The sequence below is a fragment of the Muntiacus reevesi genome, chromosome 6, assembly GCF_963930625.1.
Source record: "Muntiacus reevesi chromosome 6, mMunRee1.1, whole genome shotgun sequence".
NCBI classification, from domain to species: Eukaryota; Metazoa; Chordata; class Mammalia; order Artiodactyla; family Cervidae; genus Muntiacus; species Muntiacus reevesi.
The window spans coordinates 100,745,655-100,771,994 of record NC_089254.1 but is presented as its reverse complement, the minus strand read 5'-3'; the positions used below and the strand labels follow the sequence as shown (position 1 = coordinate 100,771,994).

The 26,340-nt window shown below is 39.9% G+C and overlaps 1 protein-coding gene across 1 annotated transcript; it reads right to left on the bottom strand.

The window, feature by feature from the left end:
* Positions 1-1,399: 1,399 nt before the first annotated feature.
* Positions 1,400-2,359, bottom strand: TAS2R39 (taste 2 receptor member 39). The gene has a single exon (XM_065938511.1). It carries the CDS (start codon positions 2,357-2,359, stop codon positions 1,400-1,402), a length of 960 nt encoding a protein of 319 aa, XP_065794583.1.
* Between the last annotated feature and the right edge of the window lie 23,981 nt (positions 2,360-26,340).

Here is a 26,340-nt window from a genome sequence, read left to right as displayed (position 1 = left end):
GATGTATTGGTGATATTTTCATTTTATGACACAGTCATCTGTCTCATTTTAAAGATGCGTGTGTATCCTTTTCAGAGGTATGATTTTTCTCATTGATGAATAGCCTTACAGTGATAATCTTCCTGCAAATATTTCTTCATTTGTATGTATATGACCAAATCTTTGGGGAAAGTTCTTAGACAATAATTTTTAGGTTGAAAGTTATTTTGTTGTTTCATTGCTAAGTCATGTCTCTTTTGTGACCCCATAGACTATAGCCCACCAGGCTCCTGTCTATGGGATTTCCCAGGCAAAAATACTGGAGTGGGTTGCCATTTCTTTCTCTGGGGGATCTTCTCAACCCAGGGATTGAATCTGGGTCTCCTGCATTGGCAGGCAGAATTTTTACTACTGAGCTATCAGGGCAGCCCTGAAAGATGTTTTATGTATTATTAATTCTGACTCAGTTCAGTTCAGTTCAGTTCAGTCACTCAGTTGTATCTGACTCTGTGACCCCATGGACTGCAGCATGTTAGGCTTCTTTGTCCATCACCAATTCCTGGAGCTTGCTCAAACTCATGTCCATCACGTTGGAGATGCCATCCAACCATCTCATCCTCTGTAATCCCCTTCTCCTGCCTTCAATCTTTCTTAACATCAGGGTCTTTTCCAATGAGTCAGCTCTTTACATCAGATTGCCAAAGTATTGGAACTTCAGCTTTAGCATCAGTCCTTCCAATGAACACCCAGGACTGATCTCCTTTAGGATGGACTGGTTTGATCTCCTTGCAGTCCAAGGGACTCTCAAGAGTCTTCTCCAACACCACAGTTCATTAATTTTGATAAATATTCCAAATTACTAAGATTATGTTTTTAGAGGATGGAGATAAAATGCATTTCCAGATATTACTCAGAAAGCTTCCTGAATAATCTGAATCTGTTTAAAAGACATGTGGATGGGGAAGGAGAGAAGTTGCCAGAAATTCAAGTTGTAAAGCCTTGCTTTATTTCGGTGGCTGCGTCAACTCAGGCTCATCAGAATCACCTGGAGAACTGAGCAAATTGTCCAAGTTCCAGCCCCGGAAATCTTGACTTCATTGATTTGGGGCCAGCCTAGATATTGGTATTAAAAAACAATTTCCTCTAGAGATTCTGATGTGTGGCCAGTGTCCACAGTCACTGCTTCAGATTAAGGGGGTGGGGTAGAAATGGAAAAATTAGTGAAGAATTTGTCAAGCATCACTAAAATTGTGCCCATGAAGCAAAAGAGATAAATGAAGATTTACCTCCAATACCAAAAACACACCGAGTGAAAGAATCAGATCAGGTCTGGGGAAGAAAGAAGGTAGGAAGAGAGAAGTCTAGATGAGGAAAAGGCAGAGCTGGTTGGGAAAGGTGCTTTGAGTGTGAATGTTAGAGACTACTTTTTAAAATAAAGGTGGACTTGAGCCTGAAGCCTCTTCCAGGCTCTCTTCAGCCCAGGGTTGTCCTGAATCAGTAGAATGGAATGACCCGCAGGGTAGGCAGCCATGATTATTTTGCACAAAATATTCAAGGGACTATTGATGTCAAAGAAGTTGGACATGTAGAGAAAGAGAGCAAGTACTTTGACAATATAGAGAATGAGAAAGTAGCTGATAGCTCTGATGGCCCCCAGGTGAGCCTCCATGCTGGGGTCCCTGGAGCCAGTGGCGTTGCTTTTCATGTGCAAGATGTGTCTTTTGAGAGAGATGATCAGCAGGGTGGCCGCCAGGATAAACATGACCAGGGGGATGAAGATCCCCAGGTTAAGGAAGAGAACCAGGTTGATCACAGTGGCCTCCGCGAAGGACTTTTTCCAAGTGGAGTTGAAGGAGTGGGGAGGAAACATACTGTTGCAGTTCGTAGTATGGATGTTTTGGAAGAAGAGCACGCTCTGGCCCAAGGAAGCAAACACTGAAAGCTGCAGAAGCCAGGGCATCAGTCTGGAAATTCTCCACTTCAGCTTGAGGAAGAGGGGGTAGGAGAAATCCGCCACCTTCACAAAGTAGAAGAAGCTGAGCCAGGCTGCAAACCAGACGCTGCAATGATTTAAGAACATGAAACACCCTCTGAACACATGATACACGACGTCGTCATTGTAAAACTGTGGGGATGTTGAGCTTAAGGTAAGTTCTAGCATCATCAAGCTTTGTAGACCTATTCTAGATACACCCAGGCAAAGCAGGATCTTGCCACTGGTGGAGAGCACCTTATTGTGAATCCATTCAGCTATGTTTATCGCCACAATGAACCCATTTGCGAGGATACCAAGGATGCATTCCGTGCCTATAATTATTAACATCCAAATGACAAGAGATGGTGACAGATCATTTTCCGAGGAACTGCAGGCTTGGATCATCCCGAGTGGTTGCTCCTCTTCGATGTCTGGAGGAAAATGTCTCCTTAGCACTTGATGTGCGAGTCTATGGTAGCTTCCACTCATCATGTCACAAGAGGAAGCAGTTGATGCATCATTTCCAAATCTACATCATTTGTTTATTTTAAAATTCTAAATCTGGAGCTGCAAATGATGCAAGGATTTGTTTCCTGTCCCCTCCCATTTATTTTTGGATGCGCTGGTATGTTATTTCAATCATGGGGCCCAGGGGAGAACTTGAGAAGACTCTCCTTTATAAATCACTAACACAGAATTGAGAGCTTTGTTTCTTAATAGCTCCAGTTAAGTCAACCATCTGTTCGCCAAGTCCCTCTTTAACTGTTTCACTTGTGACCTCAGGGAACTGATTGAAAATAATAATAACTTCAAATATCTATTTCTCTTTCTCTATATATAGTTCTTATGTGCTAGGCACTGTCCAAACGATTTCATATATATTATGAAATTTGAACCTTGCAACAGCCCTATGAAGAATGCACTTTTATTTTCTCCATTTTGCAGGTCAGGAAACTAACTTGTCCAAAGTCAAAGAGGGAGAGAGAGAAGGAGAGAGAGCTGGGATTCAAACCCAAGTCACGTGGCCCCAGAGACCCTGTTCCTACCCACTGTGTTATACTGCCTACACGTGTGGATCCTTTAGTGTGCGCCAAAGGCCAAATTCAGGGTTGACTTAACTGTGACGTTTTATCTTGATGGTCTTTTGTGGTGGCCTCATTCCCTAAGGAAAGAATAATTGAGTTGAAAAAACCCTACCTGTGTGTTGGTTTTTTTTTTTTTTTACTACTCAGAATGCTTTGGACACTTCTGGTCACTAAGCATGTGTTGTTCCCCCACCCCACCCCCCACCACAGTAAATAGTTCTGCTTCACCAGCTGGGTGTCCTACAATTTAACTCAGTTCTGACACACTCTCCCTGGAGATAACGTCAGATCCACAGGTTACGGGCTCAGTCCCAGAAGACTGTCCTCATTTCAGATGCCCGTCCCAAGCCCAGGTTGTCACCCATACTTGTGTCTTATTGGTTGTAGGTTAAAGTTATGACCCCCTTTTTGGGTTCAGTTGTTGAAGTGGCTTACAGAACTTAAGAAAACAGCTTATTTGCATTTACCAATTTATTGTAAAAGGATATGATGACAGATGAACATCCAGATGAAACAAGAGATGCATACAGTGAGGTTGAGGACCCGGGGCCCAGAAATTCTGTGACCTCTTTGGGTGCCACAGCCCCCAGCACCTCGTATGTTTACTAACTTGAAAGCTGTTTGAACCCTGTCCTTTTGGGGTTTTATGGGGGCCTCATTGCCTAGGCACAAGTGATGAAATCATCTACCACTGGTGATTGAATCAAACTCCAGCCTCTCTCCCTGTCCTGGAAAGCAGAGATTGGGACTGAAATCTCCAACCTTGTATTCACAGTCCGTTCCCCTGACAATCGGTGCCCATCCTTGGGGTGTGTTCCAAAAGTCACTTTGTAACATAGCAAAAAACTGTTTTTTAAAAGTATTTTGATTTATTTGGCTGTGCCGGGTCTTTGTTGCGGCATTTGGGCACTCAGGGTCTTCTTTGTTGTGGCATATGGGTTCTCTTTTTAGTTGTGACATATGGGTTCTAATTCTCTGCCCAGGGATCAACCCAGGGCCCCCTGCATTGGGAGCATGGAGTGTTAACCATTGGATCACCAGGGAAGTCCCAACAAGAGACATTTTTGTTGATCTTGTCACTTAGGAAATTCCAAGGGTTGTAGGAATTCTGTGCCAGAAAAGGGGATAAAACCGGTGTATTTCTTATTAGAAATCACCATATTACAGTAATAAAGCCAGAAGACACTGATTTTCAGAGACAGTTTTTTACAGAGGCCAATGCTTTTACACTATAAATGACTCAAGAGTTAATAAATCTATTTATATACAAATGGTTGCACACACACACTTGTATGCACACAAACACATGTTTACCTTTCCTCTTAAACAAATTACTAGGAAAATGAGGGTTGAAGGAAGAGTTCCTTGTTCGTTTACAAGGTAGGCAAATCACCAAAGGGTGAAAATAGCTCCCTAATTCATGTAATCTGTTTTTGGAATTTTAAAACCAAAAGAGATGAAGAAAAGACTCACTTTTATCTCAGGGAGGTTGTTTCTGATTTTAAAATGTGAGCAAGTACACAGGATCATAAAATGGACTTTTAAACTCAGAATCAGTTAACTTTTATGAGTGTACATAACTCTCTAATAGTAAAGTAATTCCAGTAAAGAGAAGGTTGATGGGTGAGATGTCTCTGAAAATGCTCATCGTATTTAGTTTTCCCTTGACTCAGGACTTCTTTATTTATGCGTAATTTTAGGTTTTGTTTGTTCTGCGTCTCTGTTGCCACGCACAGGCTTTCTCTAGTTGCGGAGGGGAGAGGGGCAGTGCCTTCCAGCCACAGTGCATGGGCTTCTCATTGCAGTGGCTTCTCTTGTGCAGCACAGGTTCTGGGCACACAGGCTTCAGTAGCTGCAGCACATGGGCTGAGGTCCTCTGCAGCACGTGGGGTCTTCCCGAATCAAGACTTGAGACTGTCTTTTGCAGTGGCAGGCGTATTCTTATCCACTGTGGTGGTGGTGTTGGTGGTGGTTTAGTCGCTAAGTCATTTCCGACTCTTGCGGCCCCATGGACTGTAGCCTGCCAGGCTCCTCTGTCCATGGGATTCTCCAGGCGGGAATACTGGAGTGGGTTGCTGTTTCCTCCTCCAGCTTATTCACCGTACCACCAGGGAAGTCCAGGACTTTTTTAAACAAGGCAGAAAATTTCAGAAAGTTTTCTGCCCTGATTAATAGTTTTAGACAAGCTGTTATGAATTTTACCATCACATCTTTAAATCTCTGTTTCTGAACTCTAAATGCTTTCCTTGAATGCAATGTTATAAACAACTGCTACCCTGCTTGTTTCCATCCACTTGTACAAGTAGGTCTGTAGCATCTTGGGACCTCCTATTTGTTTTTCAAGAAACTTTTTCTTGCCACTGACTCTCCTCTTCTTCTGCTGACCCAGGCTTCGAAGAGCATGAGGGATAATGGAAAACACTACCTGAAGAGTTTGATGCCTCTCTTATTTGTTTTGCTCATTATTGTATCAAAAAAATAAAATTCAAACTGAGTAAATTTGGAAATGGAATTGGCTCCACTCAGTGATTTATGAATCAAGCAGCAAGTAGAAAGAAGCTCAGAGAAGCTGTACAAAATGGAAGAATGTTATAGGCAGAGGGGCCAGAAAAAGGAAGTTTCTGGCTAAGAGTGACATGTTTCAGATAAGGTGATCTTTCCTTTGATGGAAGGTGGGGAATCTATCAGGTAGGTTACCTCACTAGTGCTGATTGGTTGGTTAAATGTCATATTCCTGAGAGAGGCAGACTTAATATCTAAAGTCTCAGTTTGCTGGTGTAGGACCTAGCACAGGTGACTCCATGCAGGAATTGTTTCTTTTTTCTTTCTTTTTTTTTTAACAACTATAGCTCCTAGCTCCTCACATAGAGCCTGACCCCCAGTACCTGGATACTTGCTGGTGAATGAATGACCAGACTAGTGAGTTCTGAATTTCAGGGAAGTTCTTGATACTGAAAGACAGGCAGAGAAATGGCAGTTCCGCCACCTGTTAAGTCTTGAACTCTTGCAGGTCTGATGCCCAAATCAAGTGTGGGAACAGGAACAGTGAGACACAGCAGTTCTTTGTGGTTCTGTGAGAGAAACACTGGTGGGAGGCAGAGGACAAAGCAAGGACACAGGACTGGAGTGGCCTCAGCTTGGGGGCTGGGTTTCACAGTGCTGGGTCCCGCAGACAGGTAGTGGGCAGGAGCAGGGGCCATGCACGCCATCTAAGGCATTTTTAATTTAATTTTTAAAATTGAAGCATAGTTGGTTTACAATGTTGTGCCAACCTCTGCTATACAGTAAAGTGACTCAGTTATACATGTACAGACATTCTTTTTTTTAAATATCTTTTCCCATTATGGTTTATCACAGGATATTGAATATAATTCCTGTGCTATACAGTAGGACCTTGCTGTTTATCCATCCTATATATAATAGCTCACATCTGCTATTGCCACACTCCTGCTCCTTTGCTCCCCCACTCCCTTCCGCTTGGCAACCACAAGTCTGTTCCCTATGTCTGTGAGTTTGTTTCTGTCTTGTAGACAGGTTCATTTATGCCATATTTTAGATTCCATATATAAGTGGTATCATATGGTATATGCCTTTCTCTTTTTGATTTGCTTCACTTAGTATGATAATCTCTAGTTGCATTCGTGTTGCTGCAATCATCAAAGCCTTTTTAGAAGAGGCTGTGTTTGCCATACCTTCTGGCAGCGTTGATTCCTGCAATGGAAAGAAGAGTAAAATTTTTTTTGGTTGCACCATGCAGGATCTCAGTTCCCTCACCAGAGATCCCGCCCACACCTCCTGCAGTGGAAGTGCTGAGTCTTAACCACCAGATGTCCAGGGAAGTCCCAAGAATGTGGTTGATGGGAATTCCCAGGGGTAGCCTGAAGTGGGGTGAGGTAACCTTTCTAGGTGAAGAGGTGATCTTTTAAAGTAGTACTGGTAGACCACTACCTAAATGGACATCCAGTTTGCCAAATATATCCTGATATATTCAAGTGTATTTCTAGCCATGGAAATCTGATGGAGAAAACTGAACCATTAGGTCTTTTTACAGAATGGCTTTAAAAAGCCCAGTTTATTTGGTTATATTTTTTACTTACTATTTTAAAAAATTTGTTTTTACTTGGCGGACAATTGCATTGCAATGTTGTATTGGTTTCTGCCTTACACCAACATGAATCAGCCATAGGTGTACCTGTGTCCCCTCCTTCCTGCTCTTCCCTTCCACCTCCCACCCCATCTCACCCCTCTAGGTTGTCACAGAGCACCAGGTTGAGCTCCCTATGTTTTATAGCAACTTCCCATTAGCTATCTATTTCACTTAACTTATTATTTTGAAGTAGTTTTTGATGTAGAGATGCCTTATAAAGATGGCCCAGAGAAATCCCATATACCCTTCATCCAGCTTCCCTGATGCTCACATCTTATCTAAATAACCATGGTACAGTGATCAAAACTATGAAATTAGTTTAATTACAATACTGTTAGCTAAATTGTAGGCTTGATTTGGATTTTTCCAGTTTTCAACTAATGTCTTGTTCCACGATCTAATTTAGAATACTGCATTGCCTTTGGTCATTATGTTTCTTTAGCCTCCTCCAGTCTGTAGTGTAATAGATTCTTGGTCTTTCATGTTTTCTTTTTATGACCATGACAGTTTTGAAGAATACTGGTCATGTATTTGGTAGAGTATTTCTTGATTTGGATTTGTTTCACGTTTTCTCATGATCAGCCTGGAGTTGTCTAGTCTGTTCACCCAACCCAATCCCCAAGTCTCTAGCAATCACTACCTTTTCTGTCCCAAGATTTTTCTCCTTCTAGATGTCATATAGTTGAATTTATACATTATATAGCTTTTTGAGTCTGGCTTCTTTTGCTTAGTGAAATGTATTTAAGATTTAACCATGCTGCTATGTATTCAATTGATAGTTGAGCCACATTTATTGTTGAGTAGTATTTCATGGTCTGGATCAACCAGTTTGTTTATCTATTGAGTATTTTCTCTGTTGAAGGACATCTGAGTCACAGTTTTTGGCGATGCTAACTGGTAAGCCTGCTATCAACACTCACATATATATGTGTGTTTTTCACTTGGGTAGATTCCTTGGGCTTCCCTGGTGGCTTAGACAGTAAAGAATCTGCCTGCAATTTGGGAGACCCAGGTTCAGTCCCTGGGTTGGGAAGATCCCCTGTAGAAGGGAATGGCAACCCAACGTGTAATATATTTCATCAGGATTTTAATTGGCACTTCCCTAATGACTAGTGTTGTTGAACACCTGTCTATACACTAATTGAACACATGTATACCTTCATCGGTCAAGTGTTCACAGATTTTTGCCTATTTAAAAAAAATTGTTTCTTATAGTTGAATTTTAGAAATTCTTCATGTATTCTGGTTATAAGTTCTCTATCACCTATGTGCTTTGCAAGTATTTTCCCTCAGTCCATGGTTTAGTTTTTCATTCTCTTAATCATCTCTTTCACAGAAATTACATTTTGATAAGTTTCAATTTACTAATTTTTATACTATGAATTATGCTCTTATTGTTATATTGAATAACTCTTTGCTAGACCCAAGACCACAAAGGTTTTCTCCTTTGCTTTCTTTGAGACGTTTTATACTTTTACCTTTTATGCTTAGATTGATGATCTATTTTGACTTAACTGTTGTATAGAAGGCGGAGAATGTGTGGAGGTTTTCGTTTCGGTTTTTGCACATAGATAGCCAACTGTTCCAGAACCGTTTGTTGACATAAGTGTTCTTTCTTCATTGCCTTGGCACCCTAGTCTAGAATCAGTTGTCTGTATTTGTGTGAGTCTACTTCTCAACCGTTTCTTCCATTCTGTTGATCTATGTGCTTATCCTTTTGTAAATAACACCCTGTATTAATTACAATACATTTGATAACTTTATAATAAGTTTTGAAATTGGATAGTGTGAATCTTCCAAATTTCTGGAAGGTTTTTGAGAGTTATTTTGCTGTGAGTGGAGGTTCTGATGCTTTTCAGCAGTAGGCACCATAGCATTTCAAAGGGGCATTTTCTTCCTGTGGTTTCTGTTTCTGGCCACAGAAACTGCCGTATCTTTCAACTGCCTTTTGGACTGAAGTAAAAAACAGCGATGTTCTCTTCTTTCATTTTTTTTTTTTTTTGTGACCGCACAGCACAGCATGCAGAATGTTAGTTCCCCAACCAGGGACTGGGGATAGGACCCGTGACCTCTGCAGGGGAAGCGTAGAGTCTTAATCGCTGGATGGCCAGGAAGTTGCCCATTCTTTCTTTATTTCTTTATATTTGTATCATTATAAATCCAGAGGCAAATGATAATCTACACTGCTATTTGTAAGATAATAGGGGTTTACATTTCACATTTATTGCTCTCTACAGAATGCTCAAAGTTCTCCAAGCTAGGCTTCAATAGTACATGAATCGAGAACTTCCAGATGTTCAAGCTGGGTTTAGAAAAGGCAGAGGAACCAAAGATCAAGTTGCCAACATCTGATGGATCATAGAAAAAGCAAGGGAATTCCAGAAGAACATCTACTTCTGCTTCATTGACTACGCTAAAGCCTTAGACTGTGTGGATCACAACAAATTGTGGAAAATTCTTAAAGAGATGGGAATTACCAGGCCACCTTTTCTGCCTCCTGAGAAATCTGTATGTAGGTCAAGAAGCAACAGTTAGAACTGGACATGGAAATACAGACTGGTTCCAAACTGGGAAAGGAGTATGTCAAGGCTATATACTGTCACTTTGCTTATTTACTTATATGCAGAGTGCATCATGTGAAATGTCAGGCTGGATGAAGCACAAGCTGGAATCAAGATGGCAGGGAGAATTATCAATAACCTCAGATATGCAGATGACACCACCCTTATGGTGGAAAGTGAAGAAGAACTAAAGAGCCTCTTGATGAAAGTGAAAGAGGAGAGTGAAAAAGTTTGCTTAAACTCAACATTCAGAAAACTAAGATCATGGCATCTGGTCCCATCACTTCATGGCAAATAGATGAGGAAGCAATAGAAACAGACTTTATTTTCTTGGGCTCCAAAATCACTGCAGATGGTGACTGTAGCCATGAAATGAAAAGATGCTTGCTCCTTGGAAGAAAAGCTATGACCAACCTAGATAGCATATTAAAAAGCAGAGACATTACTTTACCGACAAAGGTCTGTCTAGTCAAAGCTATGTTTTTTTCAGTAGTCATGTATGGATGTGAGAGTTGGACCATAAAGAAAACTGAGTGCTAAAGAATTGATGCTTTTGAACTGTGGTGTTGGAGAGGACTCTTGAGAATCCCTTGGACTGCAAGGAGCTCAAGGGAGTCAATCCTAAAGGAAATCAATCCTGAATATTCACTGGATGAACTGATGCTGAAGCTGAAACTCCAATACTTTGGCCACCTGATGCAAAGAAATGACTCATTGGAAAAGACTGATGCTGGTAAAGATTGAAGGCAGGAGGAGAAGGGGACAACAGAGGGTGAGATGGTTGGATGGTATCACTGACTTGATGGACATGAGTCTGAGCAAGCTCCAGGAGTTGGCGATGGACAGGGAAGCCTGGTGTGCTGCAGTGTATGGGGTCGCAAAGAGTCCGGCACAACTGAGTGACTGGACTGAACTGAACTGAGCTGAAGAGATCCCCGAAGTTTATCTTGTTAAGATTTTTGTTTCCCTTATGGCATGATGACCATTTTATTATGTAATAAGCTCTGTGTTTTTTTTCCTTCAGTGTGCATGCTATGACTTTATTTATAGGAATTCCATGAAAATATATTATGTGATCAATTATAGTTTTGATAATAGTGATTTTTGTATGAAAAATATAGAACATTTTAAATAAAAAATGAAAAGGACTCATGATTCCATGACTCAGAAATGACCATCATATTCAGTAATTTTAGATATCTATTTTCTAAATATATTGTTTTAAATTTCTTATAAAAGCAATGAAAGAATCATGAACATTTTGTCCTAGATAAAAGCCATTTAGTTGTATTTTATAACTGGTTCAGATATGCTATTAAAAAACCAAGTTAAAAGTTCATTTATTTGCCTGCCTTGGGTTTTAGCAGTGGCATGCAGGGTCTTCATTTGTCATGGGGGATCTTTCATCGTGGTGCATGGATTCTCTAGCTGTACTTCGTGGGCTTCAGTAGCTGTGGCCCAGGGGCTTAGTTGCTCCACGGCATGTGGGATATCTTAGTTCCCCCACCAGGGGTTGAACCTGGGCCACCTGCACTGCAAAGTGGATCCTTAGCCACTGGACCATGAGGCAAGTCCCCCAAAACCAACACTGGACATTTTGCAGTTCTTAAGAGTAATTCATCTAAAGTCATTGTGTATATAATGACGACAGCAGTAGCAATCAGTACTTAACCAAGAGGAGCTTAGTCTTTTTTATATTTACGTCTGGAGGTAAGTGGTCCATGATGGATAGGAACGCTCCTTCACCAAGTCCTCAGAGACAATACTTCTTCCAGGTCATTGCTCCGCAGATTCAAGATTGTGGCATCTGCATTTAGGGTGGTAGTGTCGAAAAAGGGCAAAGAAGAAGAGACAAAAAATGCTAACTTGACTCTAAAGGAAGACTCCCACACACTACAGAGTGGCATTTCTTGCATACCACTGACTGGCTTTAGTCATACTGCAACATTTATCTGCAAGGGAAGCTTGGAAATGCAATCTGTTTGTAGGTACTTGTGTATCTGGTTGAAAATCCTTTTACATTGGCTAAAGGAAAATGAATATTGAGAAAAAGCCAGAAACAAATGCTAGAATCATAATATATTTAAAAATATACTGATGAATTCAATTCATTAATATTCTGTTTAGATTTTTGCATTTGTATACATTAGACTTATTTGTAATGTTCTTTTCTTGTACTGTCATTACTCAGGACATAATTATTCCATAAAATGAGTTGGATAGCTTTCTCTTATTTTAGTCTCTGAAATTGTTTATTTAAAATAAGGATTATTTTTTCCTTGAATATTTGGTAAACCTCACATAGTAAATCTCTACTATATCTATATTTATTACATGCCATTGTCTTTCTAATATTGTCTGTGTCTTTTCTTACTGCTTTCTATTTAGAGGTTTGCTTGTTTAACTAGATTTCCCATCCTCACCCTGAAGATTCAGTTCTGGGTTTTGTTTATCCTCCATTGTTTCTTTGGTTCCTGTTGAAATAATTTTTCCAATTATCTTTAATATATAATTTTTCACCATCCTTTAGTTTTATTTTATCAACTTTTTAAAGTTTCTTGAGTTGAGCACCTAACAAACTCATTTTCAGTTTCTCTTATTTTTTTTTAAAAATAAAGAAGTATATACATATACTGCTAATTAACAGGTTGCATGAACCCTGTATGATTTCATGTGTAGTGCTTCCATTGTCATATGTTTCTAAGTATTTTATAACTTCCTTTATGATTTCCTCTTTGAGAATTTTTTGAATAGGTAAAACATGCACATAGTAATGTATTTTTGAGCACATATTTTATGCTGTCATGCATGATACAGAAATGAAACATGCCTACCCTCAGGATGTTCTAAAGATCAATGTTTAAAGCTTTCACAGGTATCAAAGGTATTTCCTCTTAGTGGCATGGGTGTTTCATGTTAAGTAGGTTTCTGACTGCATCAGCCTGAATGTTTATTGATCACGTTACCCTCAGTGATTGGCAAGATGAACCTGGTCGGATGAGGCCATGGTTAATGTCTAGTATGTGTGTGCATAAATCACCCCTCTTTGTTCCTGGTACAGCTAACCTCAGAGATCTTGTAAACAGTTACCTTGACAGCAAAAAATAATGCAACTAGGTCACATATTTTTAATTTACTGTTTATAGTGTTTTTTCAGTGTATGCATAATTTAAAGTCATATTTCTATATGTGGTTTTATTTAGGAAAAAACTACTTTCTGTTACCATCTCATTTTCCCTACTCAGAGGAATCCATTTGCATCTCCTTTATTTGTTTTATTTGATATTTTTCTCCATGCCTCTGAATAACATACCTATTCTGCTACCTCTTGATTCCCCACCCCCCTGCCAGTCTTGGGCATTTTTTTTTTTTTTTTTTGACTTCCAAATTAGGAGGATGAGGCATTTATTTATTCATTGGCCCTGGGTCTTCATTGCTGTGCATGGGCTTTCTCTAGTTGTGGTGAGCAGGGGCTACTCTTTGTTGGGGTGTGTGAGCTTCTCCCTGTGGTGGCTCTGTGAGATAACACAGACTCTAGGTGTTTGGGCTTCAGTAGTTGCACCTCACAGGCTCAATAGCTGTGGGGATCGGGCTTTAGTTGCTCAATGGCATGTGGAATCTTCCTGGACTGAGGATCAAACCCGTGTCCCGTACATTGGCAGGCTGAGTCTTATCCACTGTACCACCAAGGAAGTCCAAGATGAGGCTTTATCTATTTCATTCTCTACACTCCAGCTTAGTAAACATATATACACACACATACTTTCTAGTCCCCATGCTTCCCATACATTTTAATATTAGTTAAAATGATATTCAATTTTTACATTGTTTTGACAATGCACATATAATTTGTATTGATTACAAATTATATGTGATTATTTTTTGTTTCATATGCATCTTTTTATTCTCCTTTAGTTCAGTTAGTCGCTCAGTTGTATCCAACTCTTTGCGACTCCATGGACTGCAGCATGCCAGGCTTCCTTGTCCATCACCAGCTCCTGGAGCTTGCTCAAGCTCATGAAACCAGGAATCCTAACTGCTAGATCAAGTAGGAGAATAACAAAAAGAGACTTTGTTTCTTAGTTTCTAATGTATTTGTCACCAACTTATTACATATTTGGCCCTAAATTTCCAAACATCTTTTTAATATGCTCAGCCACATCAGGTGTTCTGTATCTTGCAGGCATATCACCACCATCCTTCCTACTTGCTCCAACCTGGACTGTTTCTTTCTCGGCTTGCTCATACCTCTCCCATCCCCATTATCCTGTTGATGCTCTCTGCTTCTGTCTTATGGTAAATTCCAGTTTCTGGTTCCCATTTTTCTTCTTTCTTTGTTTACTCCCTTATTTTGGCAGAGCCCATGCGCCAATTGCTTCCCGAGAAAGGAATGTAACAATTCATAAACAAAAACCTCAATTAAAATAGAGTCAGGAGGCCACAAGGGGGAGCTCTCATAACCCATAATGATAGCAGAGCCCAAACAGGAAGGAAAAAAGATTATCTTTTCTTTCTGGGTAAGAGTTTAATCATGAGAGACAGTCACAACTCAGCCAATGAAAAGCCACTCTCTGGCTTACTATAGTTCTCTCAGCTTTCTTTACCCCCTCTAAAAAAGAGTCATCCTCTCTATTTCCGTGAAGGACTTGCAAGTGACTCACCATAGTTGCAGACCTTGAATTATAATTCTTTGCTCTGTGTGTGTGTGTGTGTGTGTGTGTGTGTGTGTGTGTGTGTGCGCGCGCGCGCGCGCTCCGTTGTATCTGACTCTTTGCGACCCTATGGACTGTAGCCTGCCAGGCTTGGTCCATGGAATTTTCCAGGCAAGAATACTCCAGTGCGTTGGCATTTTCTCCTCCAGGGGATCTTCTCTACCCAGGGATCAAATCGCATCTTTTGAGTCTCCTCTGTTGGCAGGTGGATTCTTTACCACTGTGCCACCTAGGAAGCCCAATTCTTTGCTAATCCTGAATAAATCCATTTTTTGCTAGAGAAATAACTGGCAGTATTTGTAGGAGGTCACCAAGGTGCACTAGAGAAACTTTTTTTTTTTTTCAAATTTGTGTGTTAAAAATATCTTTATTCTAACTCCCTGATTGATGGTATGGTTGTGAGTAGAACTCTGGGTTGGGGCACGTTTTCCCTTGGAATTTCTTCCAGCTTCCAGGGCTGCTATTGAGGAGTCTAACTCCAGTCTTGTTCCTTTGTGTTTACATTTCATTCTCTGGAATCATGAATACCTTCTTTTTGTCTATAGTGTCCTGAATTTTCATTTCATGATATGCTTGGCTGCATGCCTTTTTTACCCACTGGGTCGTGATTTTAATCTGGAAAACTGCATCTTCTAATTTAGACAATCTATTGGTCATTTATTTAATGATTCTCTTTACTTTGTTTCCTCTCTTCCCTGGCTTCTGAATCCTAATGTTCAGTGCTGGCCTTTATCATTTCTCCATCTCTCTGGCACTGTGCTATGGAAGATTTCCTTGACTTTGTTTTCCAGCCATTCCATTGAGTCTTTTCATTTTCTCTATAATATTTTAAAATTCCTCATGTTTTTACTCCCCTCTGAATGCTCCTTTATATAATAATGTCTGTCTCTTACTATATGCATGAAAGAGAAAGTTGCTCCGTCGTGTCTGACTCTTTCTATACAGTCCATGGGATTCTCCAGGCCAGAATACTGGAGTGGGTAGCCATTCCCTTCTCCAGGGGATCTTCCCAACCCAGGGATCAAACCCACATTGTGGGCGGATTTTTTACCAGCTGAGCCACTACGGAAGCCCAAGAATACTGGAGTGGGTACCTATCCCTTCTACAGCAGATCTTCCTGGCCCAGGGCTTGAACCAGGGTCTCCTGCATTGCAGGCGAATTCTTTACCAGCTGAGCTACCAGGGAATCCTCTGTGTATGCATGAAGGTACTATTGTATGTATGTCTATGTGTATGAAGCTGAAGCTTCAATACTTTGGCCACCTGATGTGAATAGCTGACTCATTGAATATGATTCTGACGCTGGGAAAAATTGAAGGCAGAAGGAGAAGAGGGTGACAGAGGATGAGATGGTTGGATGCCATCCCCATTCATTGGGCATGAATTTGGGCAGACTCTGTGTGATGATGAGGGACAGAGAGGCCTGGTGTGCTATAGTCCATTGGGTCTTGAAGACACGGACGTGACTTGGTGACTGAACAGCAACAGCATATTTCAGTATGTGTCTTTATTTTGGATATTGTTGCCAAGGTTAATTCATAAATGAGCTCTATTTAATTGGTTTAAAGAGAAGTAGGCACTTAAAAGCAAATAATTCTAAGTGCAAGAGAAATTAAATTTGGATTTCAAGTTCATGTGAACTGGGAAATATTCAGTATCAAATTGACATTTAGTACACAATTGCCAAGGCCACAGTGCTCTTTGGAAAAGTCCCTGATGCTGGGAAAGACTGAGGGCAGAAGGAGAAGAGGGCCTCAGAGAATGAGATGGCTGGATGGCATCACCAATGCAATGGATATGAACTTGGGCAAACTTCAGGAGATGGTGAGTGATAGGGTAGCCTGGCATGCTGCAGTCCGTGGGGTTGCAAAGAGTTGGGCAACTGAACAACAACAATATTTTTAAATCTGTCCTTCAGATGTTGCCTCCAGTCTCTTTACCTGAAATTCTTATTAGACCCAGTTTCTCTTTACTATTATTTCAAATTTTTGATATTTTTGTCTTCTTATTCCTCTTTCTATGTAGGGTAACCATGTAATTTATGATGAAAATGGGACACTTTTGGAGTGAAAAAGTGTGCTACAATGATTAAATTTATATAATTATTTGAATATGAATTTATTGGCTGAAACATTTAAATTGTTTTTTTGTAAGTTGATAAAATATTCAGAAAGTATTTAAAAAAATCTTTCTAAAACTCACATAACCTTCATTTCTAAAACAAAGTAAAAATTACTTCCTTATATTGATTAAACATTACAAATAGTGTAAACAATTTTCCTGTTGTATATTCATTCATTTTAATGAACGTGTTAGTCATATTTATTTCTATTACTATGTCACTGATATTTTTCTGAATAACATATTTTAATATCTCTGTCTCACTTCATAAAACTACCTGCAATATTATTTAAAGTTGAATTTTATGGCTAATGCATTCAAAATTGTTGATATTGTCAAATGGTTTGCCTCTGAATATGAAGAAAATAGTCTTTATAGATACTGAGATAATTAGTACATGCTGAGCAAGTTCTGTTAAAAGGGGGATATTCTCAATTCTAACTTTTTTGTTACTGAATCATGTAAATATTTTACTTTCCACTCAGAAAGGTTTTCTTCGAAATATTCTATGAGACAAAACTCAAATACTTTTTTCCTGTCCATAATTCTTTGAATGTTCCAGAAGCTTTAAATTTTGCATAATTCTATTTCTTAATTTTATTTCATTGGAGGTATTTATTTTATTCTATTGGGTGAATATACATTTACTCAATCAAAAATACTAGCTAGAAGTTGAGATAGTCTAAAGAATAATTTTGAAATTAAATCTATACCATTGAGTACTCATAGTTTATTCTGTTTAGTTTTTTCCACTTAGTTCTGTAGTGGTAATGTCAATGTTTTCCTATTTATCAGTTGTGTCTTAATCATATTTTACTAAAAACTTTAAAGCCTGAAACACTTTTTGCTCCATTTCTTTACCACTTTGATTATGTATTTTCCTCTGATTTCCCACAAAAGTAATCAAAACTTATGGGATTGCTTATCAAGACATTCAAGGTAATTGTAGGCAACGTATGTTCATTTATAAAGTGGTTCATCAGAGATTCAAACTTATCTAAATTGTGACTTACGAGAAGGAGTGAAGGGAGAAGTTGTGTATTGCCATGCTGAAGTATTTTTTGGTATCTGAGATTCATTACATAAAGTTTTAGTTCTTAAACTTTCATAAGCTGTATAAACTCTGCTTGTACAAAATATTTGCAATGCTTATCAACTACAGCTTCTGTTTTGATTGGTGAGGTATCTCAGCTTGTTTGAAAGCTACTTGAATTATATGTGTACAAGATTACAATTATCTTTCTGTTTCACAGACTTCTTAATTTAATGTAAACCTTACTACAGGAAATTTACTGCCTTTCCCATTTGGATGCCTTTTATTTCTTGCCTAATCATTCTGGCTAGGACTTCTAGTACTATGTTGAATAGAAGTGGCAAGAGTGAGCATTCTTGTTTGATGCCTTTTTTTTTTGGTTGTTAAAATTTATGTATTTTATTGTTGGCTTCACTGGGTCTTCATTGCGGTGCACGGGCTTCTCGCTGTGGTGGCTTCTCTTGTTGCAGAGTGCAGGCTGTAGGTGCGCAGGCCTGGGTGGTTGCTGCTCGCGGGGTAAGTAGCTGTGGTGTGCGGGCTTAGCTGCTCCAGGTCATGGGGAATCTTCCTGGACCAGGGACTGAACCTGAGTCCCCTGCTTTGGCAGGTGGATTCTTAGCCACAGCGTGCCCAGGGAAGCCCTCTTGTATTATTCCTGATGTTAAAGGAAAACCTTCCAGTTATTTTTACCACAGAGTGTGATGTTAGCTGTGGGCTTGTCATGTGCGGCCTTCACTATGTTGAAGTATATTTCTTCTATACTTAGTTTGTTGAATGTTTCTTTCATGAATGAGTGTTGAATTTTGTTCAATTCCTTTTCTGCATCTACTGAGATGCTTATGTGTTTTTATCCTTCATTCTACTAATGTAGTGTATTTCATTTATTAATTTGCTTGTGTTGAACGATCCTTGTATCCCAGGGATAAATCTATTTGAGCATGATTTATAATCCTTTTACTGTGCTGTTGAATTTGGTTTGCTAGTATTTTGTTGAGGATTTTTGTATCTGTATTCGTCAGAGGTATTGGCCTATAGTTTTCCTTTTTTGGTGATGTCTTTGCCTAGCTTTAGAGTAATGCTGACCTCATAAGATGAGTTTGGAAGTGTTCCCTCCTCTTAATTTTTTCTTAAACTGAATTTTTTAAAAATTAATTTTTATTTATTTATTTATTTTTAGCTGTGCTGAGTCTTCATTGCTGTGCACAGGCTTCTTCTAGAGACTGGGCGCTACTCTCTAGTTATAGCTTTCAGGCACTAGAACACAGGCTCAATAGTTGTGAATCACGGGCTTAGTTGCTCCCTGGCATGTGGGATCTTCTCGGACCAGGGATCAAACACATGATTTCTGAATTGGCAGGCAGATTTTTTCACCACTGAGCCACGAGGGAAGCACCCCTTCTCTTAATTTTTTGAAAGCACTTTAAAAGGATTCTTTAAAAGCCTGGTAGAATTCACCATGGAAGCCATTTGGGTCTGGCCTTTTCTTTGTGGGGAGGTTTTGATTACTGGCCCAGTCTCCTTAGGAGAAGGCAATGGCACCCCACTCCAGTACTCTTGTCTGGAAAATCCCATGGACGGAGGAGCCTGATAGGCTGCAGTCCATGGGGTCGCGAAGAGTTGGACACGACTGAGCGACTTCACTTTCATGCATTAGAGAAGGAAATGGCAACCCACTCCAGTGTTCTTGCCTAGAGAATCCCAGGGATGGGGGGGCCTGGTGGGTTGCTGTCTATGGGGTTGCACAGAATCAGACACGACTGAAGCGACTTAGCAGTAGCGGCAGCCCATCTCCTTATTTGCTATTGGTCTGTTCAGATTTTCTATTTCTTCATGTTTCAACTTGGTAGATTGTGTGCTTCTAGAAATTTATTCATTTTTTCCAGGTTATCTAATTTATGGGCATATAATTGCCTGTGGTGTTTCCCAGGTGGCTCAGTGGCAAAGAATCCACCTGCAGATGCAGGAGATGCAACAGAAACAGGTTCTATCCCCGAGTTGGAAAGGTCCCCTGGAGGAGGAAATGGAAACCAGCTCCAGTGTTCTTGCCTGAGAAATCCCATGGACATAGGATCCTGGCGGGTTATGTGTCCAACTCTTTGTGACCCCATGGACTGCAGCATGCCAGGCTTCACTGTCCATCACCAACTCCTGGAGCTTGTTCAAACTTATGTCCATTGAGTTGGTGAAGCCATCCAACCATCTCATCCTCTGTCATCCCCTTCTCCTCCTGCCTTCAATCTTTCCCAGCATCAGGGTCTTTTCCAGTGAGTCAGTTCTTCACATCAGGTGGCCAAAGTACTGGAGCTTCAGCTTCAGCATCAGTCCTTCCAATGAATATTCAGGGTTGATTTCCTTTAGGATTGACTGGTTTGATCTCCTTGCAGTCCAAGGGACTCTCTCAAGGGTCGTCTGCAATACCACAGTTCAAAAGCATGAATTCTTTGGCACTCAGCTTTCTTTATAGTGCAACTCTCACATCCATACATGACTACTGGAAAAAACATAGCTTTGACTAGATGGACCTTTGTGGGGAAGCCAAAATGGTGGAGTAGAAGGATGTGCGCTTATTTTCTCCTGCAAGAACTTCAAACTTGCAACTTGCTGCTGAACTACAATCAACAGGAGAATGTTGGATTCCACCAGAAAGAGATATCCCACGTTCAAGGGCAAAGGAGAAGCCCCAACAAGATGGTAGGAGGGGCGAAACCGTGTTTATAATCAAACCCCGTACCTGCCAGAGACACTCTGAGGGCTCAAACAAAGCCTTGTGCACAGCAGGACCCAGAGGCCCTGCAGAGACCGAGCCAGGCCTGCCTTTGAGTGTCTGAGTGTCTCCTGGGGAGGCACAGGTCAGCAGTGGTCTGTGACGGGGACAGGGACTCTGGCTGCGGCAGCCCTGGGTCTCGCAGAGTGTGGTAGGAGCCCTTTTGGAGGTCACCAGTGGCCCCACCATAGAGCCACCAAGCAGACAGTCCCCACAACAGATGGTAAATGACAACATACTCATTATCAACTTTTTGGAGAAAAATTCGGTACTTAATTTTTTTTGCAGCGGGGGCTTCCCTGGTGGCTCAGAGGATAAAGCGTCTGCCTACAATGCAGGAGACCGGAGTTCAATCCCCAGGTCGGGAAGATCCCCTGGAGAAGGAAATGGCAACCCACTCCAGTAATCTTGCCTGGAAAATCCCATGGACGGAGAAACCTGGTAAGCTACAGTCCATGGGGTCACAAAGAGTCGGACACGACTGAGTGACTTCACTAATTTTTTTTTTTATTACCATACACCTTGTTTCCTTGAGTTCATTATGCCAAAAGTTTATTGTAAAAAAGTCAAATTTGGGGCGGGGGAAAATGAAATGTTGGGTGGTCAAAGCTAAGCCTTGCACCTGTCTAGCAGCCCTACTCCCCAGCCAGAGAAGCTGTGACCAAGTCAAACTTTGAGTTGCAGACTTTTATTGGAAAACTGGGCTGGAATCACTTCCTCGTTTTTGTAATAAAAGCTGAAAAGTCCGCCAAAAAAAAAAAAGTCAAATAGTAAAAGTACTTGAAAATTTATACTGTACAGAAAATGACAAAAATACCATAGCAGGGACATTCAGACTCCTCTTTACTTGCTCCATGACAGAACTGCTCAGCCTCCATTTCCTATACACTTTGCACCTGAGCTATAATTTCTCCTTCCCCACACCATTCTCACCAGCTGGTGACCTGATGCTCACATGCAAATCTCATGCCACAGCCTGAGCCATGCTCAGCTGGTGGGCAGAGCTGACAAGAGCAGCAGCTTTCTTTTTCTCAGGCCGCCACCAAAGGCTGTAAGGAGCCAGTGGTCCCAAGCCATTCATTAATGAGTACACTTTGTTATTGCATCAAGTTCCCTGGATACCATCCTTTAAAAAGAGGTATTAGTTAGTCCTGTTATTTCTGAAAAGTATAGAGAAAAGCCAGCCAGGTTTTCAGTGGGACATCTCATATTCTACTAAAGAAGACCTTGGCAGAAGGTAAAGTGAAAGTACTAAGCCCATCGTGGAATTCTTTTTTTTTCCCCCACTGCATGGCATGTGAGATCTTAGTTCAACCAGGGATCAAACTCATGTCTTCTGCAGTGGAAGAGCAGAGTCTTAACTACTGGGCTGTGGGACAGTTCCGTCTTGGCATGTTTTAATACAAATAATCAAAAAATTGAAACACAGGACTAATGCTAAACTAGGGTGCTGGCGCAAAAGGCATAAACCAATACACTTACAGAGCTCTTCTCTTGCACTAGATGAATTCCTCAATGCTATCTTCTAATTTACAAATTCTCTATCTATTGAATCAATTTCACAGTTTGTTCTTTTTAAACAAAACCTTTAAAAACTTCTGTAAGTACATATACATCTTTGCAAGGTTTCCAATTGGTTATTTCTCCTGTTTATCTCTTATTGTTTCATTTCTGCCTCTTTTAAGAGAGTTCTGTTAGTTTAATACTAAGTTGGCATTTGAATCTTTTTAGAAAAACATTTTACTGTGGCAAGAACACATAACATGAGCACTACTCTCAATGAATTTTTAAGTATACAAGGTAGTAATCCTGACTCTAGGTATAATTTGAACAGAAATTCTGTAGAGCTTATTTATCCTGATTAACTGAAACTGTATGCTTGATGATTAGGGTCTGTATGTGTTCCACATTTGGTGTGGAGTTTCATCTTGAACCTGGAAGTCTCTCCTCTCTTGGTGGTTACCTCTCTCCTTCTAGCAGTTTTGCAGCTTTTAAGTTACCTTTTCCTGGATCTCTGATTTCCCAGTCCAGAACTAGAATTCTTGCCCGGTTCTAATATTCTTGACATTGTGGTTTATTTTGGTTCTGTGATTTGTGGCGCTTTCTTTCTTTTTTTGGGGGGGGGTTTTGTCATACATTGACATGAATCAGCCATAGAGTTACACTTATTCCCCATCCCGATTCCCCCTCCCACCTCCCTCTCCACCCGATTCCTCTGGGTCTTCCCAGTGCACCAGGCCCGAGCACTTGTCTCACGCATCCCACCTGGGCTGGTGGTCTGTTTCACCATAGATAATATACATGCTGTTCTTTCGAAACATCCCACCCTCACCTTCTCCCACAGAGTTAAAAAGTCTGTTCTGTACTTCTGTGTCTCTTTTTCTGTTTTGCATATGGGGTTATCGTTACCATCTTTCTAAATTCCATATATATGTGTTAGTATGCTGTAATGCTCTGTATCTTTCTGGCTTACTTCACTCTGTATAATGGGCTCCAGTTTCATCCATCTCATTAGAACTGATTCAAATGAATTCTTTTTAATGGCTGAGTAATATTCCATGGTGTATATGTACCACAGCTTCCTTATCCATTCGTCTGCTGATGGGCATCTAGGTTGCTTCCATGTCCTGGCTATTATAAACAGTGCTGCGATGAACATTGGGGTGCACGTGTCTCTTTCAGATCTGGTTTCCTCAGTGTGTATGCCCAGAAGTGGGATTGCTGGGTCATATGGCAGTTCTATTTCCAGTTTTTAAAGAAATCTACACACTGTTCTCCATAGTGGCTGTACTAGTTTGCATTCCCACCAACAGTGTAAGAGGGTTCCCTTTTCTCCACACCCTCTCCAGCATTTATTGCTTGTAGACTTTTGGATAGCAGCCATCCTGACTGGCGTGTAATGGTACCTCATTGTGGTTTTGATTTGCATTTCTCTGATAATGAGGGATGTTGAGCATCTTTTCATGCGTTTGTTAGCCATCTATATGTCTTCTTTGGAGAAATGTCTGTTTAGTTCTTTGGCCCATTTTTTGATTGGGTCATTTATTTTTCTGGAATTGAGCTGTAGGAGTTGCTTGTATATTTTTGAGATTAATCCTTTGTCTGTTTCTTCATTTGCTATTATTTTCTCCCAATCTGAGGGCTGTCTTTTCACCTTACTTATAGTTTCCTTTGTAGTGCAAAAGCTTTTAAGTTTCATTAGGTCCCATTTGTTTAGTTTTGCTTTTATTTCCAATATTCTGGGAGGTGGGTCACAGAGGATCTTGCTGAGATTTATGTCGGAGAGTGTTTTGCCTATGTTCTCCTCTAGGAGTTTTATAGTTTCTGGTCTTACATTTAGATCTTTAATCCATTTTGAGTTTATTTTTGTGTATGGTGTTAGAAAGTGTTCTAGTTTCATTCTTTTACAAGTGGTTGACCAGTTTTCCCAGCACCACTTGTTAAAGAGGTTGTCCTTTTCCATTGTATATCCTTGCCTCCTTTGTCAAAGATAAGGTGTCCATAGGTTCATGGATTTATCTCTGGGCTTTCTATTCTGTTCCATTGATCTATATTTCTGTCTTTGTGCCAGTACCATACTGTCTTGATGACTGTGGCTTTGTAGTAGAGTCTGAAGTCAGGCAGGTTGATTCCTCCAGTTCCATTCTTCTTTCTCAAGATTACTTTGGCTATTCGAGGTTTTTTGTATTTCCATACAAATCGTGAAATTATTTTTTCTAGTTCTGTGAAAAATACCATTGGTAGCTTGATAGGGATTGCATTGAATCTATAGATTGCTTTGCATAGAATAGCCATTTTGACAATATTGATTCTTCCAATCCATGAACACGGTATGTTTCTCCATCTGTTTGTGTCCTCTTTGATTTCTTTCATCAGTGTTTTATAGTTTTCTATGCATAGGTCTTTTGTTTCTTTAGGTAGCTTTACTCCTAAGTATTTTATTCTTTTTGTTGCAATGGCGAATGGTATTGTTTCCTTAATTTCTCTTTCTGTTTTTTCATTGTTAGTATATAGGAATGCAAGGGATTTCTGTGTGTTAATTTTATATCCTGCAACTTTACTATATTCATTGATTAGCTCTAGTAATTTTCTGGAAGAGTCTTTAGGGTTTTCTATGTAGAGGATCATGTCATCTGCGAACAGTGAGTGTTTCACTTCTTCTTTTCCTATCTGGATTCCTTTTACTTCTTTTTCTGCTCTAATTGCTGTGGCCAAAACTTCCAACACTATGTTGAATAGTAGTCGTGAGAGTGGGCACCCTTGTCTTGTTCCTGATTTCAGGGGAAATGCTTTCAATTTTTCAGCATTGAGGGTGATGCTTGCTGTGGGTTTGTCATATATAGCTTTTATTATGTTGAGGTATGTTCCTTCTATTCCTGCTTTCTGGAGAGTTTTAATCATAAATGAGTGTTGAATTTTGTCAAAGGCTTTCTCTGCATCTATTGAGATAATCATATGGTTTTTATCTTTCAATTTGTTAATGTGGTGTATTACATTGATTGATTTGTGGATATTAAAGAATCCTTGCATTCCTGGGATAAAGCCCACTTGGTCATGGTGTATGATTTTTTTTAATATGTTGTTGGATTCTGTTTGCTAGAATTTTGTTAAGGATTTTTGCATCTATGTTCATCAGTGATATTGGCCTGTAGTTTTCTTTTTTTGTGGCATCTTTGTCTGGTTTTGGAATTAGGGTGATGGTGGCCTCATAGAATGAGTTTGGAAGTTTACCTTCATCAGCAATTTTCTGGAAGAGTTTGAGTAAGATAGGTGTTAGCTCTTCTCTAAATTTTTGGTAGAATTCAGCTGTGAAGCCATCTAGTCCTGGGCTTTTGTTTGCTGGAAGATTTTTGATTACAGTTTTGATTTCCTTGCTTGTGATGGTTCTGTTAAGATCTTCTATTTCTTCCTGGTTCAGTTTTAGAAAGTTATACTTTTCTAAGAATTTGTCCATTTCATCCAAGTTGTCCGTTTTATTGGCATAGAGCTGCTGGTAGTAGTCTCTTATGATCCTTTGTATTTCAGTGTTGTCTGTTGTGATCTCACCCTTTTCATTTCTAATTTTGTTAATTTGGTTCTTCTCTCTTTGTTTCTTAATGAGTCTTGCTAATGGTTTGTCAATTTTGTTTATTTTTTCAAAAAACCAGCTTTTAGCTTTGTTGATTTTTGCTATGGTCTCTTTAGTTTCTTTTGCATTTATTTCTGCTCTAATTTTTAAGACTTCTTTCCTTCTGCTAACCCTGGGGTTCTTCATTTCTTCCTTCTCTAATTACTTTAGGTGTAGAGTTAGGTTATTTATTTGGCTTTTTTCTTGTTTCTTGATGTAAGCCTGTAATGCTATGAACCTTCCCCTTAGCACTGCTTTTATAGTGTCCCATAGGTTTTGGGTTGTTGTGTTTTCATTTTCATTCATTTCTATACATATTTTGATTTCTTCTATGATTTGTTGGTTATTCAGAAGCGTGTTATTTAGCCTCCATATGTTTGAATTTTTAACAATTTTTTTCCTGTAATTGAGATCTAATCTTACTGCACTGTGGTCAGAAAAGATGACTGGAATGATTTCAATTTCTTTGAATTTTCCAAGACCAGATTTATGGCCCAGGATGTGATCTATTCGGGAGAAGGTTCCGTGTGCACTTGAGAAAAAGGTGAAGTTGATTATCTTTTAAAGAGTTTTCTATAGTTTGTTTTGGTCCACACAGTCAAAGACTTTAACATAATCAGTGAAGCAGAAGTAGATGTTTTTCTGGAATTCCGTTGCTTTCTCCATGATCCAACGAATGTTGGCCATTTAGTGTCTCATTTCTCTGCTTGTTCAAAACCCAGCATGTACATCTGGAAATTCTTGGTACATGTACTGCTGAAGCCTAGCTTGAAGAATTTTGAGCATAAATTTACTAGTACGTGAAATGAGTGCAGTTGTATAGCAGCAGTTTGAACATTCTTTGAAATTGCCCTT